Genomic DNA, 14,896 nt, shown 5'->3' with positions numbered 1-14,896 from the left:
ACGTCTTCTGTACTTTCCACAGTATGCATCCGATGAAGTGAGCTGTAGCTCACGAAAGCTTATGCTCAAATAAATTGGTTAGTCTCTAAGGTGCCACAAGTACTCCTTTTCTTTTTGCAAATACAGACTAACACGGCTGTTACTCTGAAATTCTTCCTCTGAGGTTCTCGAAGCAATTGACAAACTCGAGGGTCAAGCTGAAGCCCACTGAAGTCAATGGGAAACATTCCCAGATAGCTCAGAGGATGAAAAATCTGACGCAGGTCCTCAATGTGCATGTGAGAGTGACAACAACAATGGAGACAGCAGGATCGCTCATGAGCTTCAAGTTAAGCACGTGCATCAGGAGCCCAAGAGAGGGCTTTAGCTGTGATCATTGCACAAAACTCATGAATTGCCCATAAGAGTTCAGCAGGTGGAAATAAGGTAGCCTATGCCCTTAACTAATTAACCCTCCGAAAAGACTACACTCCTGTGAGGTAGATAAATATGCCTATACCCTTCTTACAAAAGGGTAAACTGAGGCAGCAGCAGCTTGCTCATGCACACAGAGCATGTCAGTAACAACTTTGGGAAACAATTCAGGGGCTTACTGCTTTTCTCTTCCCTCACAGCATATGAGCAACTTCTGTTGACCTCAGCAAGAGTTACTATAATACAACCAGAGAACTGGGAACCCAGGAGTCTTGACTAACAGGCCATCTGCTCTAACCACTACACGACACTCGCAGTCAAGCAGTAAGTGTAGGCAGACAACCTGCATAATGTGCCTGGTCTATTCATAAATCTCTACAAGAGAAGGGAACATGGAAATGTGAAGTGGTGATCAGTCACCCAGTCCTAATAACAATGGATGTGGGCTAGGAAACCCTTACTATTCACTTGACCAGTCCTCAACCACAGGGGCACCCCTACAGGCACTACACATGAGGTATAACAGAACCTCAGAGCTACGAACACCAGAGTTCTGAACTGACCAGCCAACCACACTCCTCATTTGGAACCCGAAGTACGCAATCAGGCAGCAGCAGAGACACACACACACACACACACACACACAAAAGCAAATACAGTACAGTACTGTGTTAAATGTAAACGACTAAAAAAAAAATAAAGGGAAAGTTTAAAAAAATGATTTGACAAAGTACGGAAACTGTTTCTGTGCTTGTTTCATTTAATTTAAGATGATTAAAAGCAGCATTTTTCTATGCATAGTAAGGTTTCAAAGCTGTATTAAGTCAATGGTCAGTTGTAAACTTTTGAAAGAACCACGATAGCGTTTTGTTCAGAGTCACGAACATTTCAGAGTGACGAACAACCTCCATTCCCGAGGTGTCCCAAACTCTGTGGTTCTACTCTAGGACCACTGGGGCAGCTTTGTGGGATGGAGCTCTTGCCATTGCAAACTGAAATTCAAGTGTTACAGATCAAAACAGGAGGGTTGTTAGTTGGGTTTCGATCAATTGGTTTATTAATTCTGAACAGGATTGTGTGTAAAACAACACAAAACAAAGAAAACCCTAAGTGACAGTTACATGAAATGCATTATCTAGCTAGTTGAACAAGACAATCAGACCTCAGTCCCATCATCCCCAAGAATGAGAGAACAGAGGACTAAAAGAGAGAAAGAGAGAGAGTGCAAGAAAGAGCTTAGCTGTGAACCTTCCAGCATGTAAAAAATCCAATTAAATTCAATAAAAGAACTGTACCGGAGTGTTCGTGTTTAAGTAAGACGATAATTATTCCTTCAGTTTATCTACATACCTCCAAAGCGAGCTCTCGGTGATGCTCCCCAGGCTATAGTCATACAGCTTGGTCAGAATTAGAATCACCTGGAGGCAAAAGACGAAACCGTGGTTAGTCTGAAACAATTACAATCTCCTAGAACTGAAATGACCCGAGGGAGGGTTTAGGATTCCTTTAATGGGTGCTTAACATAATTGAACGAATTGTTAAAGCATTTGGCTAAACTGACATGAGAAGTGCTTGCAGATGCTGTAGACTGAGCGGACCTTTCCCTGTTCAGTGCTGCGGTAACATTTTACAGTGCCTTCTTCCACCAGGAGGCAAAGCGGGTGAGGGGGCTGATATGCCAGCCAAAATACTTTTAGATACAGGAGGATATCTGCAGTATGTGGCAGAAAGAGTGATTGCCTTCCACTGGAACAACAAGGAGTCCAGTGGCACCTTAAAGACTAACAAATTTATTTGAGCATAAGCTTTCATGGGTAAAAACCCCACTTCTTTAGATGCATGGAGTGAAAATTACAGATGCAGACATAAAACTAAAAGCTTATGCTCACATAAATCTGTTAGTTTTTAAGGTGCCACTGGACTCTGTTGTTTTTGTGGATACAGACTAACACGGCTACCCCCTGATACTTGCCTTCCACTGGGATTCCTGAGCATGGGAACCACCAGTCTGGAATGGAGCAGAGGTCCTTTTCAGCCAGAATCCATGATGGTCAGTACCAGAAGAAGATGTAAGAACCCTGAAGAAGGCCAATGTGGGCTAATCTGCCCCCCATTAAGGCCTCAGTCTAACCGCTAAAAAGTAGAGAGTGGCTTAAATTCCAAAGCATGAGGTTTGGGATACCTTCCAACATTTTGCTTAGGGATCAAAAATCTCTGTCAGGCAACCTAATCATACCTTATGGTTTGATTAACTATGCTGAGTTTTGCTTTAAATTAAGGATTTCTGGGCCAGATCTTTCACCCTTTACTGACCCGAGTACAATGTACTAACACAAATGGTCCCATTGTCCTCGCATAGAAAGAGGTGTAGGCTTAGCTCCTGGGCGTCCCAAGTAAACCTCCTATTATTGTGTGTGAATATGATGATGATGCCCTCTAGTGGTGGGCCCACAAAGATGAGAAAGAGACCTACGGTAGAACCTCAAAGGTACGGACCCCAGAGTTATGGACTGACCTGTCAACTGGACACCAAGTGAAACTGGAAGTAACCAGTCAGGCAGCAGCAGAGACCAAAACATTTTTTAAAAGCAAATGCTGTATTGCATCTTAAAGGTGGGCACACCTGGGCTGCTTGTCCCTGTTCTCACCCCCACCCCTACGCACAGGGCAGCCACTTACAGCAAGATGCTGGGGCTGCCAGCCCAAGGCAGCTGGAGCCAGCAGAACAGGACAGCACTGGGGTCTGCACCGCTTTCATCCCTTCCTTCCCGCCGGGAGGGGGACATGCTGTTTTTACCCCATCACCCAGGAGGACACACACACACACTGCAAACTCATGCAAGTGCTGAGTAGGGAGCTCAGCTGCTGCTGAAACCTGGCCTGGAGTGTCAGCTGCTGGATCCGGAGCCCAAACTTTGTTGAGAGTTACAAACATTTCAGAGTTACGGACAACCTCCATTCCCAAGGTGTCCGTAACTCTGAAGTTCTACTGTTGTTAAGAGACATCTTGTGTAGCTCAGCTGGTAGATGCCTATATTTTTTACAGCTCAAGGCCCAGAATCCTACTTCCAGCCCCATGAATCACAGAATCATAGACTTTTAAGGTCAGAAGGGACGATTATGATCATCTAGTCTGACCTCCTGCACAACGCAGGCCACAGAATCTCACCCACCCACTCCTGTAACAAACCCCTAACCTATGTCTCAGCTACTGAAGTCCTCAAATCATGGTTTAAAGACTTCAAGGTGCAGAGAATCCTCCAGCAAGTGACCCGTGCCCCACACTGCAGAGGAAGGCGAAAAACCTCCAGGACCTCTGCCAATCTGCCCTGGAGGAAAATTCCTTCCTGACCCCAAATATGCTGTGGGGTCAGGCAAGGAAATAGGGTGAAGATCTTGGAAGTTAAGCTTCAGGCCTGGTCTACACTTAATTATTAGATCTACCTAGCTATGTCGCTCAGGGCTGTGACAAATTTTGCTTCCTGAGTGCTATAGTAAAGTCAGCCTAAAGCCTGGTTGTAGATGCAGCTAGGTCAACGGAAGAATCCTTGCTGTCAACCTATCTGCCCCCTCTCAAGGATGTGGATTAGCTACATTGATGGAAAAACCCCTCCGTCAATGGAGGAAGTGTCTACAATACGGCCCTACAGCTGCAGTGCAGGAAAGTTGATTATTCTGTATATTAGTACAAGTACCTCTTAAAGAGAATGCTAGCATGTAGTAGGTGCCGGCACCCTATTGGGATGTCAGATAGCATTCCCACAGAGGGTGCATATGCTTAACAAAGACACGTGCCAATTAAGGCTTTGTAAGTGCTAAATTTCAATCACAACCCTCTTAGGAATGGTTATCATTGGCAGCAGGCAGCTGTGTGTTAAAGATACAGAATTATGTTGTCACTGTCCCTCAGTGTGTTCAGCAAAGTGATGTCCATTCTCCACCCAGCTTGAGTAGTGACCCAAAGGACAAAGTGCTCTCGTAGGGTGGATAATGATTACAATCCCGCATTTTGCAGATAGGGAAACTGAGGTCCTGAGACTTTATGCAACCTTTGCCAAAGGCACATAGTGAGCCAGCAGTAAAGGGGGAAAAGAAGACAGGTTTTTTGCCCTCTGTATCATCTGCTCTAACCACTAGACTTGCTGCCTCTAAACCAGTTGAGTAAATCTACCAGATCTCTAAAGGGGGAAGCAGTGCAGCCCACACTCCCTGAGTTAAAACAGAGAGCTCTCCGGTTGTCTACAACTGAACAGGAGCATAACGAAAGGTTAGCATGTCTCCCTTCTTTCCCACTTGTCCTCTCAAAACAGAGAGATTACATAGATTAGTTGGAGCAGATCCTCCACCAACACTCCAGATGGAGGCCCTGCTCCCCCTTGGCCTCTTCCCCCAAGGCCCTGCCCTCGCTCTGCTTCTTCCTGTCCCCTTCTTTCCCCCAAGGCTCCCTCTTCCACCCACCACTCCCTCCTCTCTGCCCCCTCCCCCAAGCTCCTCCCACCAGCCACTCGCTGATCGGCAGCCAGCCCCGGGGCAGAACCACTGTGGCTGGTGCGTGCTGAGCACCCCTATTTTTTTTCTGTGGGTGCTTGAGCCCCGGAGCACCCACAGAGTCGCTGCCTATGTTATATGCAGTTTTGTTGTAGCCATGTCGGTTCCAGGATATTAGAGAGACAAGGTGAGCAAGGTAATATTTTTTTGTTGGACTGACTTCTGTTGTGGAGAGAGACAAGCTTTCGAGCTACACAGAGCTCTTCTATAGGTCTGGGAAAGGTACTCAGAGTGTCACTGCTAAATATGCTAAACTATTTGTTTGATCTCATAAGTAGTTAGCACATATTCTAAGGGATCACTAAAAAGAAAAAAGAAAGAAGAAAAGGAGTACTTGTGGCACCTTAGAGACTAACCAGTTTATTTGAGCATGAGCTTTCGTGAGCTACAGCTCACTTCATCGGATGCATAGAAAGTTAAGTGGCCCATTAACACCCCTGTAGTTATAGGAAAAAGGGGGGAAGATAGTGGGTTACAGATTGTTCTAAAAAGCCATAAATCCAGTGTCTTTATTAAGACTATAATTTTTCGTGTCTAGCAAAATTATGAATTTAAGCTCCCAGGGTCGTCTCTTGGAAATGTTGTGCAGGTTTCCTTTGAGGATGAGGACTGATAGGTCAGAGTTTGGCTTGGTCTACACTACCAACTTATGTTGATATCACTGCATTGCTCAGAGGTGTGGAAAATGCTGACCTAACACCCCCCCACCCCTCCCACCCCCGTATTGACAGCGGTTGACGGGTGGGCTTGTCCCGTTGAAAAGGCTACCGCCTCTAAGGAAGGTGGAGTACCTATGCGGAGGGGAGAAGCTGCAGGTCTAAACAATTGCTTAATGAAAAGTGTTCACCCACAGGTGATATGGTGTTTTTGTCTTTTATCTTTTTGCTGTGTGAGTCCATTTGAGTGATTTTCTAGTGTCACCCATTTAGTTGATATTGGGGCATTTAGTGCATTGGAAGAGGTACACCACACGTAGGACCCATGGATCTTGAAAGGTGTGTTGCAGGCAGTGTTGATCATTGTTACAGTGGAGATATGTGTGCCAGGTTTTGCATTTGCTGTTCTGCTTCTTTAAGATGGTCCGTGAAGAGGTTGGCATGTTGGGATGCCATCCCAGTACCCAGTGCTGTTCCCATTGTTTGGACAAAGTATTTTTCATTGAATGTAAAATTGTTATGGGTGAGGATGAAATGGATGAGTTTGGCAATGCGTTTGGGGTGGATACATGAGGGCCATTCATTGTCATGTAAATACTTGTGGCAGGCAGCATCCGATGAAGTGAGCTGTAGCTCACGAAAGCTTATGCTCAAATAAATTTGTTAGTCTCTAAGGTGCCACAAGTACTCCTTTTCTTTTTGCGAATACAGACTAACACGGCTGCTACTCTGAAACTTTTCACAAAGCAATCACTCTATATCTAACCTATCAGTCCTCATACTCAAAGGAAACCTACATAACACTTTAAAAAGATGAGCCAGAGAGCTTAAATTCATGACATGACATCAGGAAGTTTCTGCTTTGTTATAACCTTTGTTCCCTCCAAAACAAAATTTCAGCGAAACTGACACCATTTCACAAAGGATTTCAGTTTCAACAGAACCGTATTTGCTGATGACAAACTGTTTTGTCAAAATTTTTCAAACCTGTTCTAGGAATTACTCTGCATTCTACAAATCTGATGAAAAATCCCATTTAGGGAAGTGGTTCTTTGCTCCTTAATAATATTGTGCTGGCACACGATGGCTCCCAGTGGTGGATGGGTAATCTCAATACAAATTATATAAATTCTCTTTGTCCTACTCCCATCTATGTTAATGGGAATGTATCCACTGATTTCAATGACAGCAGGATCTGTTATTTGCAGGCTTGGCAGAATTCAATTTTTTCTTCTTTTTATTTTTATAATTTCAACAGCTAAAATCAATGTTTATTTTAAATTTTTTTTTCAATTTTTGGCAATTTAAATGTTCACAACTGTTTAAAACCCATAATTGCATGCATTTTTTTACATTTTCATCTATTTAAATTTTCACAGTCACAGGAGATTGGGAGGGTCAGACAATAATTATTTAATTATAGTGGACATTCAGATTCAAAAGGTTAAAGTTTTACAATAATTAAAACACAAGTTGTCTACATACATCACATGTCAAAATATACAAAATAAATATCCTTAAATCAAACTCTAATGAGTTCTCAAGTGGAATTTTTCTGACTTTGCCTGTATGTAAATTTCTAATGTTATATATTGAATTTTTTTTTTCAGTTTGTCGGTGTATGGTGAAATCATAGAATATCAGTGTTGGAAGGGACCTCAGGAGGTCATCTAGTCCAACCCCCTGCTCAAAGAAGGACCAATCCCCATTTTTTGCCCCAGATCCCTCAAGGATTGAGCTCACAACCCTGGGTTTAGCAGCCCAATGCTCAAACCACTGAGCTATCTCTCCCCCCTCCACAAAATCAACGTTTACCAACATGTAGCAATAAAAGTCTAATCCCTCCAAGCCTAGTTATCTGTGAAACACTTTGACATCTGGATCATTATGAGGAGAGCACTTTCAGATCCTTTTTGGGAAGGGACACCATACAAATAGAAGGCATTTTTGTTATTTCATTACTTGGTGATATCTATCTAGGTTCTTAGTCTATGCCCATCACTGTGGTATCTGGTCACCTTATACTAGTCAATCGCATCTTATTCTAGAATCATACAGACAACCCCCTCCCATCATAGTAGATGAGAGATTAAAAGACTTATCCAAGGTCACGCAGTGAGTCTGTAGCAGAGCCAAGAAGTAAGGCCAGCGCTCCCAATTCCCAGTCCAGAGCCTTGACCACAAAACTACTTTTTCTGCCATCTCTCTGTGTAGGGATTCTGACTTCAACACACTTCTGCACCGGATGCTGCACACATAACATATCTCTTAGGTTTCATCAGAGAACACCTCCACAACAGTCTCTCTTTTCCATTCACTTTTCCTGAAGCAGCAGCAGGATGGTTACTCCAGACCAAGACACACAGGCAATGTGAACACATGGGCAGCAAAATTGCTTATTTATGCCAAATTCCCTTATGCACTTTTTGTTAAACTGTTATTTCAATAACCTGTGCAAGTCCATCTTTTTTTAAAAAGTATTATTTCTCCTTTGCTGTTTTCATTTCTTTGTTATTCAGACTGCAAAAGGTTAGTCTGTGTTTAATACTGTGGTGGGTTTTGTTGTTACAGCGGTTGTTTTTTTGCTTTGTTTTCCCAGGCTGTCGCTAGATAGCTTAGAGGAACCTAATGATCAAAGACATGCATATTATGTTGTTCTAAGTGTCAAAATATGAGCTGTGATGGAACGCAGTAATGAAATAAAACAGAATTTCTCACCCTTCACCCTTGTTTTTTTTTCCCTTTCCCGTTCCCCACACTTACCAATCAATACAAACTAACAAGTGCAAGAAGAAAAGAACAGCCAAAATAGTGATGCGTCACATACACACACACACACGAGCTGAAAATCGGGTTTTATGCCTGCTCTGATGTGAGCTCTTTTAAAAACTGAGATGAAAAGAGAAACTTTACTCTTTGGTTCTTTCCAGAGATATAAACTCTGTTATTACTGGCAAAGATACAGCTTTGCTTCCAGGCCCCTGAAGTAAGGTGGTTTTGAAATGGGTTCCTCACCTTTTCCTGGTTAAGGGAAGTGGCACAGGATGGGATGGCCCTTTGGCAGAGGGGGGCTTAGCTCCACCCGTGACTAATTGGCTGCATACCAGGTGATGTTTTGAGGCCCAGACACAGGTGATGGCCTGCAGGTCATCTGGTCCTCAAATGACAGGGCAGCAAGCAGCTCAGTTAGAAAACTTCCATTTTGGTTGAAAAGTCATTGTGCCTCACAACCCAAAACGTTTTCATGAACAAAAATTTCAATCAGCTCTACATTATGGTGGCCAAGTTTTTGAAACTTGGGAGCCTAGAGTGAATTGCCAACACTTTCTAAAGAACCTAGTTGTTTTGGACACCTTGGATTTTGGGTCCTCAACCAGACATACACCTTAAAAGGGCCTGGCTTTCAGAGGCTGAACGCTCAGCGCTTTCTGAAAATCAGGCCTTTAAGACGTCCCCGCTTTGGGAGCACAAAATCACTAATAACTTTGGAAAATCTTGGCCTAAATCTACTCACCCAAATAACAGTGGCTGGCAGTGGTGGCTGATGACTTTTTTGAGAGGTGATGGACCTCTCACAAAGTCTCATAAATTCCAGTATATGTCCATCTCCTTGCAGTCCTGGCCAGGGGAGGTGTGTGTGTGGGGAGGGTCTACGCTTTGCCCTACGAGGACCACAGCTTCCCCCTGCACCTCGTGACTGCAGGGATCTAGCATCACTGGCCCTGCAGCAGCGGCTCTGCTGTCACAGCCTCTCTCACCAGTCAGGAGGCATCCCTGCGTCGGAAACATTCATCCATGGGGTGGCCTATCCTGCAGCTGGGGGCTTGTCCTTGCAGTCCTGGCCAGGGGTCTCTGTTCCACTGGGCCAGGAAGACTGCAGGCTCCCCGACACCTTGCATTCTGGTGTCTTTGGCTCCTTGGCTGTGCTGGGAGCCCCCTCCAGGCCCGCTATCAGAACCGGCCATAGCTATTGCAACACTGCTGCAGCCTCACCAAGCCGCGTCTACCACGGCAACGCCCTCATACAGTGACTCCTGGGTATGGGAGATTGCCATGGTAACAAGACAGCATCCCAAGGCACTATGACCTATACTGGGATTTGAGTCTCATCCACAGCAGTAGACTTCTGGCTCTGCATTGCACTGTGGAGATGGGAGAGAGAGGGAGTAACGTGATAGATTTAAAATTTGTGTCGACTTGTGTTGCTTATCGAATAGGTACACGCTTAACAGTCCTTAAAAACCTGAATATAGACAAAAAATGTCACAAGGCCTGCCCTGAATTGCTTAAAATCCAAATGGACAAGAGATTGGCAGTCCCTTCCTGTCACATTTGTGTCTAGCATAAACTTTGTTTTATACTGTTTTGCTGCAAATTAATTTCTAATATGGGCACCTATCGCCCCGGTAGCTGACAAAGGGCTTGTCTTTCCCTGCAGGGTTACCTCCAGGTGTAACTTAAGAGTTGCCCCAACCCAACTCCCTTCCACACTCATAAATCTCACGTTCAAGTGAAGTGGTGCATCAAACTCAATCTAGCTAGCACGTTTAAGGTGAACGCCAGGGGAGCGAGTTGAAGCTTGAGTACAGCTAACTACCAGCTACAACCCACCAGAGGCTAATCCAATCCCAGTTTGAGTGGTGTTGTGCAGTTGCTCTCATTCAAGGTAGGCTAGGTCGAGTGGAGCAACTTGAGCTATTTGTTGCTGTGAAGACAAGCCCAAAGATGCTTTTGTTTTTCCAAGCCACAGGCAAGGCTGGCTCCAGGCCCCAGCTTTCCAAGCAGGTGCTTGGGGCGGCATTCCGAATGGGACGGCAGTCCGTGTCTCGCGGCGGCAATTCCCTTGCAGCTCCGCCGCTCTTCCCACCACAAAGTCAATAAAAGGGTGTTTTTACCCTAGGACAACTAATGCATGTTAACTATCGTGCTGTAAGAATATAGTGGAGACAAGGCACAGTAGGTTTACCATGCAGTAAACTACGTGAGGTCAACTAGGAGCAGGGAGTATAGCGAAGACCCCATCTAGCTACCTCACATCAAAAACTACAAGTGCCTTGTCTCCACCTCGGATTTCACAGTGAGATAACTATTCCGTGTTAGTGTCAGTGAAGACAAAGCCTTAATCTCTCTCTCTGCCTCCCTTTACCCTCCCACCCTTTGTCTGTCTTGTCTGTTTAGATTGTAAGCTCTTCTCCTAGCACAATGCCTCCCCCGCAAAAAAAAAAAAAACAACTAGGTTGGGGTCTTTAGATGCCACCATAAGACAAATCAATAAATAACAATAGTAATGGACATCAGTGTTGACAGCACTATATGGGCATCAGTTGTCTAGACCAGTGGTTTTCAAACATTTTTTCAGGGGACCCAGCTGAAGAAAATTGTTGATGCCCATGACCCAGTGGAGCTGGGGATGAGAGGTTTGGGGTGTGGGAGGGGCTTGGGGTGTGGGAGGGGCTCAGGACTCGGGCAGAGGGTTGGGGTGAGGGGCTGCGGGGTGGGGCCGGGAATGAGGGGGTTCAGGGTGTGGAAGGGCAGGGGGTTGGGGTGCAGGAGGGGGTCAGGGTTCTGGGTAGCGAGTGCAGGCTCTGGGGTGGGGCCAGGGATGAGGGGTTTGGGGTGTAGGAAGGTATTCTGGGTTGGGGAGGCGCTCAGGGCTGGGGCAAGGGTTGGGATGCAGGAGGGGGTATTGGCTCTGGGGTGGGGCTGGGGATGAGAGGTTTGGGATGCAGGAAGGGATTCCAGCTTTTGGGGGGGGCTCGGGGTTGGGGCAGGGGATTGAGGCACAGGGTTGGGGCATGGACTTACCTCCAGTGGCTCCCAGTCAGCAGCGCAGCCGGGGTGCAGAGGCAGGCTTCCCACCTGTCCTGGCACCGTGGACCGCATTGCGCCCCGGAAGCAGCCAGCAGCCGGTCCGGCTTCTAGGCGGAAGCACGCAAGCAGCTTCGCACAACTCTCGCCCGCAGGCACCACCTCCCCAGCTCCCATTGGCCGGTTCCTGGCTAATGGGAGTGTGGAGCTGGTGCTCAGGGCGGGGCCAGCGCGGGGACCCCGTGGCCCCCTGCCTAGAAGCTGGACCCGCTGCTGGCCACTTCCGGAGCACAGCACAGTGTCAGAACAGGTAGGCACTAGCCTGCCTTAGCTGGGCAGCACCGCTGATGGGACTTCTAACGTCCCGGTCAGTGGTGCTGACCCGAGCGACCCAGTGCCTTACATGCTGCAACCCAGTACTGGGTCGCTACCCGAAGTTTGAAAAACGCTGGTCTAGTTAGTGTTGACCACACTATCATGACCAGGTATGTGGTATATTCCACTAGGGGGCAGCCAAAATCAACTTAGCTGACTTGCACATGTATTTCTGGCTGTTCACTGTCCTGTGAATCCCGTAGTAAACTATGGAGACCAATTCTGTGCCACTCTCAGCAATAAAATGTGCCAATAACTCAGATACACCAATGAAAGCTAGTTTGAACATAAGTTTTCAAAAGCATGCTGGCTGTCTATGATCATGCAGCTTTCAGAATGACTTGAAGTTTTCATGCATTGCATTTTAATAGCCAAAATTCTCAGTTTGGGCTGTACGGTTAGTTGCATACGTCATCCAATCAGAGAATAGAAACAATACCACCTGACTTATGTAACTCCCCCACACAGCATGTGTTTTGAAGTTTGAAAAAGAAAACATTCTCAATGAGTTGTTTTGGCAGTCTATTGACACGGGGATTTTCAAAGATTTTCACAAATGATTCTGAATAACTAATTCAACCGAGAATTTTCCAACCAGCACTAGTTCTGAGTGCTACCATATGACAAATAATTAACAAAGATCATCATGAGTACGAGAAAAGCAGTTAAAAGGAAGGATCCAGAAAATTAGTTGTCATGAGGGCCAGAAGCAGAGACGCTTGGATTCCCAAAGTAAAGGTACAATAGCTTTCTTCTCACTGGCAGAACGTCACATCTGGGGATCAGATTTCAGAGTAGCAGCCGTGTTAGTCTGTATTCGCAAAAAGAAAAGGAGTACTTGTGGCATCTTAGAGACTAACCAATTTATTTGAACATAAGCTTTCGTGAGCTACAGCTCACTTCATCAGATGCATTCAATGGAAAATACAGTGGGGAGATTTATATACACAGAGAACATGAAACAATGGGTGTTACCATAAACACTGTAAGGAAAGTGATCACTTAAGATGAGCTAATACCAGCAGGAGAGCCGGGGGGGGGGGGAGAAAACCTTTTGTAGTGATAATCAAGGTGGGCCATTTCCAGCAGTTGACAAGAATGTCTGAGGAACAGTGGGGTGTGTGTGGGGGGGAATAAACATGGGGAAATAGTTTTACTTTGTGTAATGACCCATCCACTCCCAGTCTCTATTCAAGCCTAAGTTAATTGTATCCAGTTTGCAAATTAATTCCAATTCAGCAGTCTCTCGTTGGAGTCTGTTTTTGAAGTTTTTTTGTTGAAGAATTGTTACTTTCAGGTCTCTAATCAAGTGACCAGAGAGATTGAAGTGTTCTCCGACTGGTTTTTGAATGTTATCATTCTTGACGTCTGATTTGTGTCCATTTATTCTTTTACGTAGAGACTGTCCAGTTTGGCCAGTGTACATGGCAGAGGGGCATTGTTGGCACATGATGGCATATATCACATTGGTAGACGTGCAGGTGAACGAGCCTCTGATAGTGTGGCTGATGTGATTAGGTCCTATGACAGTGTCCCCTGAATAGATATGTGGACACAGTTGGCAACGGGCTTTGTTGCAAGGATAGGTTCCTGGGTTAGTGGTTCTGTTGTGTGGTGTGTGGTTGCTGGTGAGTATTTGCTTCAGGTTGGGGGACTGTCTGTAAGCAAGGACTGGCCTGTCTCCCAAGATCTGTGAGAGTGATGGGTCATCCTTCAGGATAGGTTGTAGATCCTTGATGATGCGTTGGAGAGATTTTAGTTGGGGGCTGAAGGTGACGGCTAATGGCGTTCTGTTATTTTCTTTGTTGGGCCTGTCCTGTAGTAGGTGACTTCTGGGTACTATTCTGGCTCTGTCAGTCTGTTTCTTCACTTCCGCAGGTGGGTATTGTAGTTGTAAGAATGCTTGATAGAGATCTTGTAGGTGTTTGTCTATGTCTGAGGGATTGAAGCAAATGCGGTTGTATCCTAGAGCTTGGCTGTAGACAATGGATCACATGGTGTGATCTGGGTGGAAGCTGCAGGCATGTAGGTAGGAATAGCGGTCAGTAGGTTTCTGGTATAGGGTGGTGTTTATGTGACCATCGCTTATTAGCACCATAGTGTCCAGGAAGTGGATCTCTTGTGTGGACTGGTCCAGGCTGAGGTTGATGGTGGGATGGAAATTGTTGAAATCATGGTGGAATTCCTCAAGGGCTTCTTTGCCATGGGTCCAGATGATGAAGATGTCATCAATGTCGCGCAAGTAGAGTAGGGGCATTAGGGGACGAGAACTGAGGAAGCATTTTTCTAAGTCAGCCATAAAAATGTTGGCATACTGTGGGGCCATGCGGGTACCCATAGCAGTGCCGCTGATTTGAAGGTATACATTGTCCCCAAATGTGAAATAGTTATGGGTGAGGACAAAGTCACAAATTTCAGCCACCAGGTTTGCCATGACACAAATTGTAGACGTCTGTCTGTCTTCTTGAAGCATATTAATGCAGAAGAGCTGTACAGGTGAATGCAGTGAAGAATGTAGCAGGCTGCTTTTCAAAGACCACGTCTCAATGGGTAGGATCTATCACAAACCGTCTATTATTTTCTTGATGCTTAATGTCTGTTAGCATAAGAGTTAAATGTATGCATCAAGAGGAGAATATACCCTTCTGTTTATTCATTTCATTGTATATCAACATGGGCCTTTGGGGGATTGTTTCTGAATTAAGATCAGAGCAGGCTGAACCCGGAAAGCATTCTGAACAAAATTTCTGTGTCAATCAACACCTTTTACTCAACATACAATTACTGGTGGTGCTTTCGTGTGGATACACAGCAAGGGTGAAAGGTTCAATTAAAGAAAAACACCAAGCTGATATGTCCCCTAACTACTCTGTAATGCAACTGCAGCCTTGACAGCCATTCAATGGTCTTTGTGCTTTGCTGGGGGGTGACGATTTTATATGCTGAGTAGAAATTTTTGAAGTGGAAGTAGAAAGTCTGCATCCTCATGTGAAAATACACCTGCGAGGAGCAAGTCAACCACCTAATTTATGAGCAAACCAGACTGCCCCTCTAGCCACCAGCAGCTAAAAGAAAACAGCATGCAAATCTCCAAA

At 45.4% G+C, this 14,896-nt stretch overlaps 1 protein-coding gene across 2 annotated transcripts in view; it reads right to left on the bottom strand.

Annotated features, from left to right (window-relative positions):
• The window catches only part of LOC141991179 (VPS10 domain-containing receptor SorCS1), a 400,215-nt gene that overhangs the window by 271,603 nt on the left and 113,716 nt on the right, over nt 1–14,896 (bottom strand). For both annotated transcript variants that reach the window (XM_074959393.1, XM_074959392.1), the window contains exon 2: nt 1,765–1,832. In XM_074959393.1, coding sequence (XP_074815494.1) covers nt 1,765–1,832 — 68 coding nt within the window. The remainder of the gene's footprint in view (nt 1–1,764; nt 1,833–14,896) is intronic.

The sequence above is a fragment of the Natator depressus genome, chromosome 7 (genome assembly GCF_965152275.1).
Source record: "Natator depressus isolate rNatDep1 chromosome 7, rNatDep2.hap1, whole genome shotgun sequence".
Classification (NCBI taxonomy): Eukaryota; Metazoa; Chordata; order Testudines; family Cheloniidae; genus Natator; species Natator depressus.
Note: the sequence above shows the minus strand (reverse complement) of the source record. Positions and strands in the feature narration are given on the sequence as shown.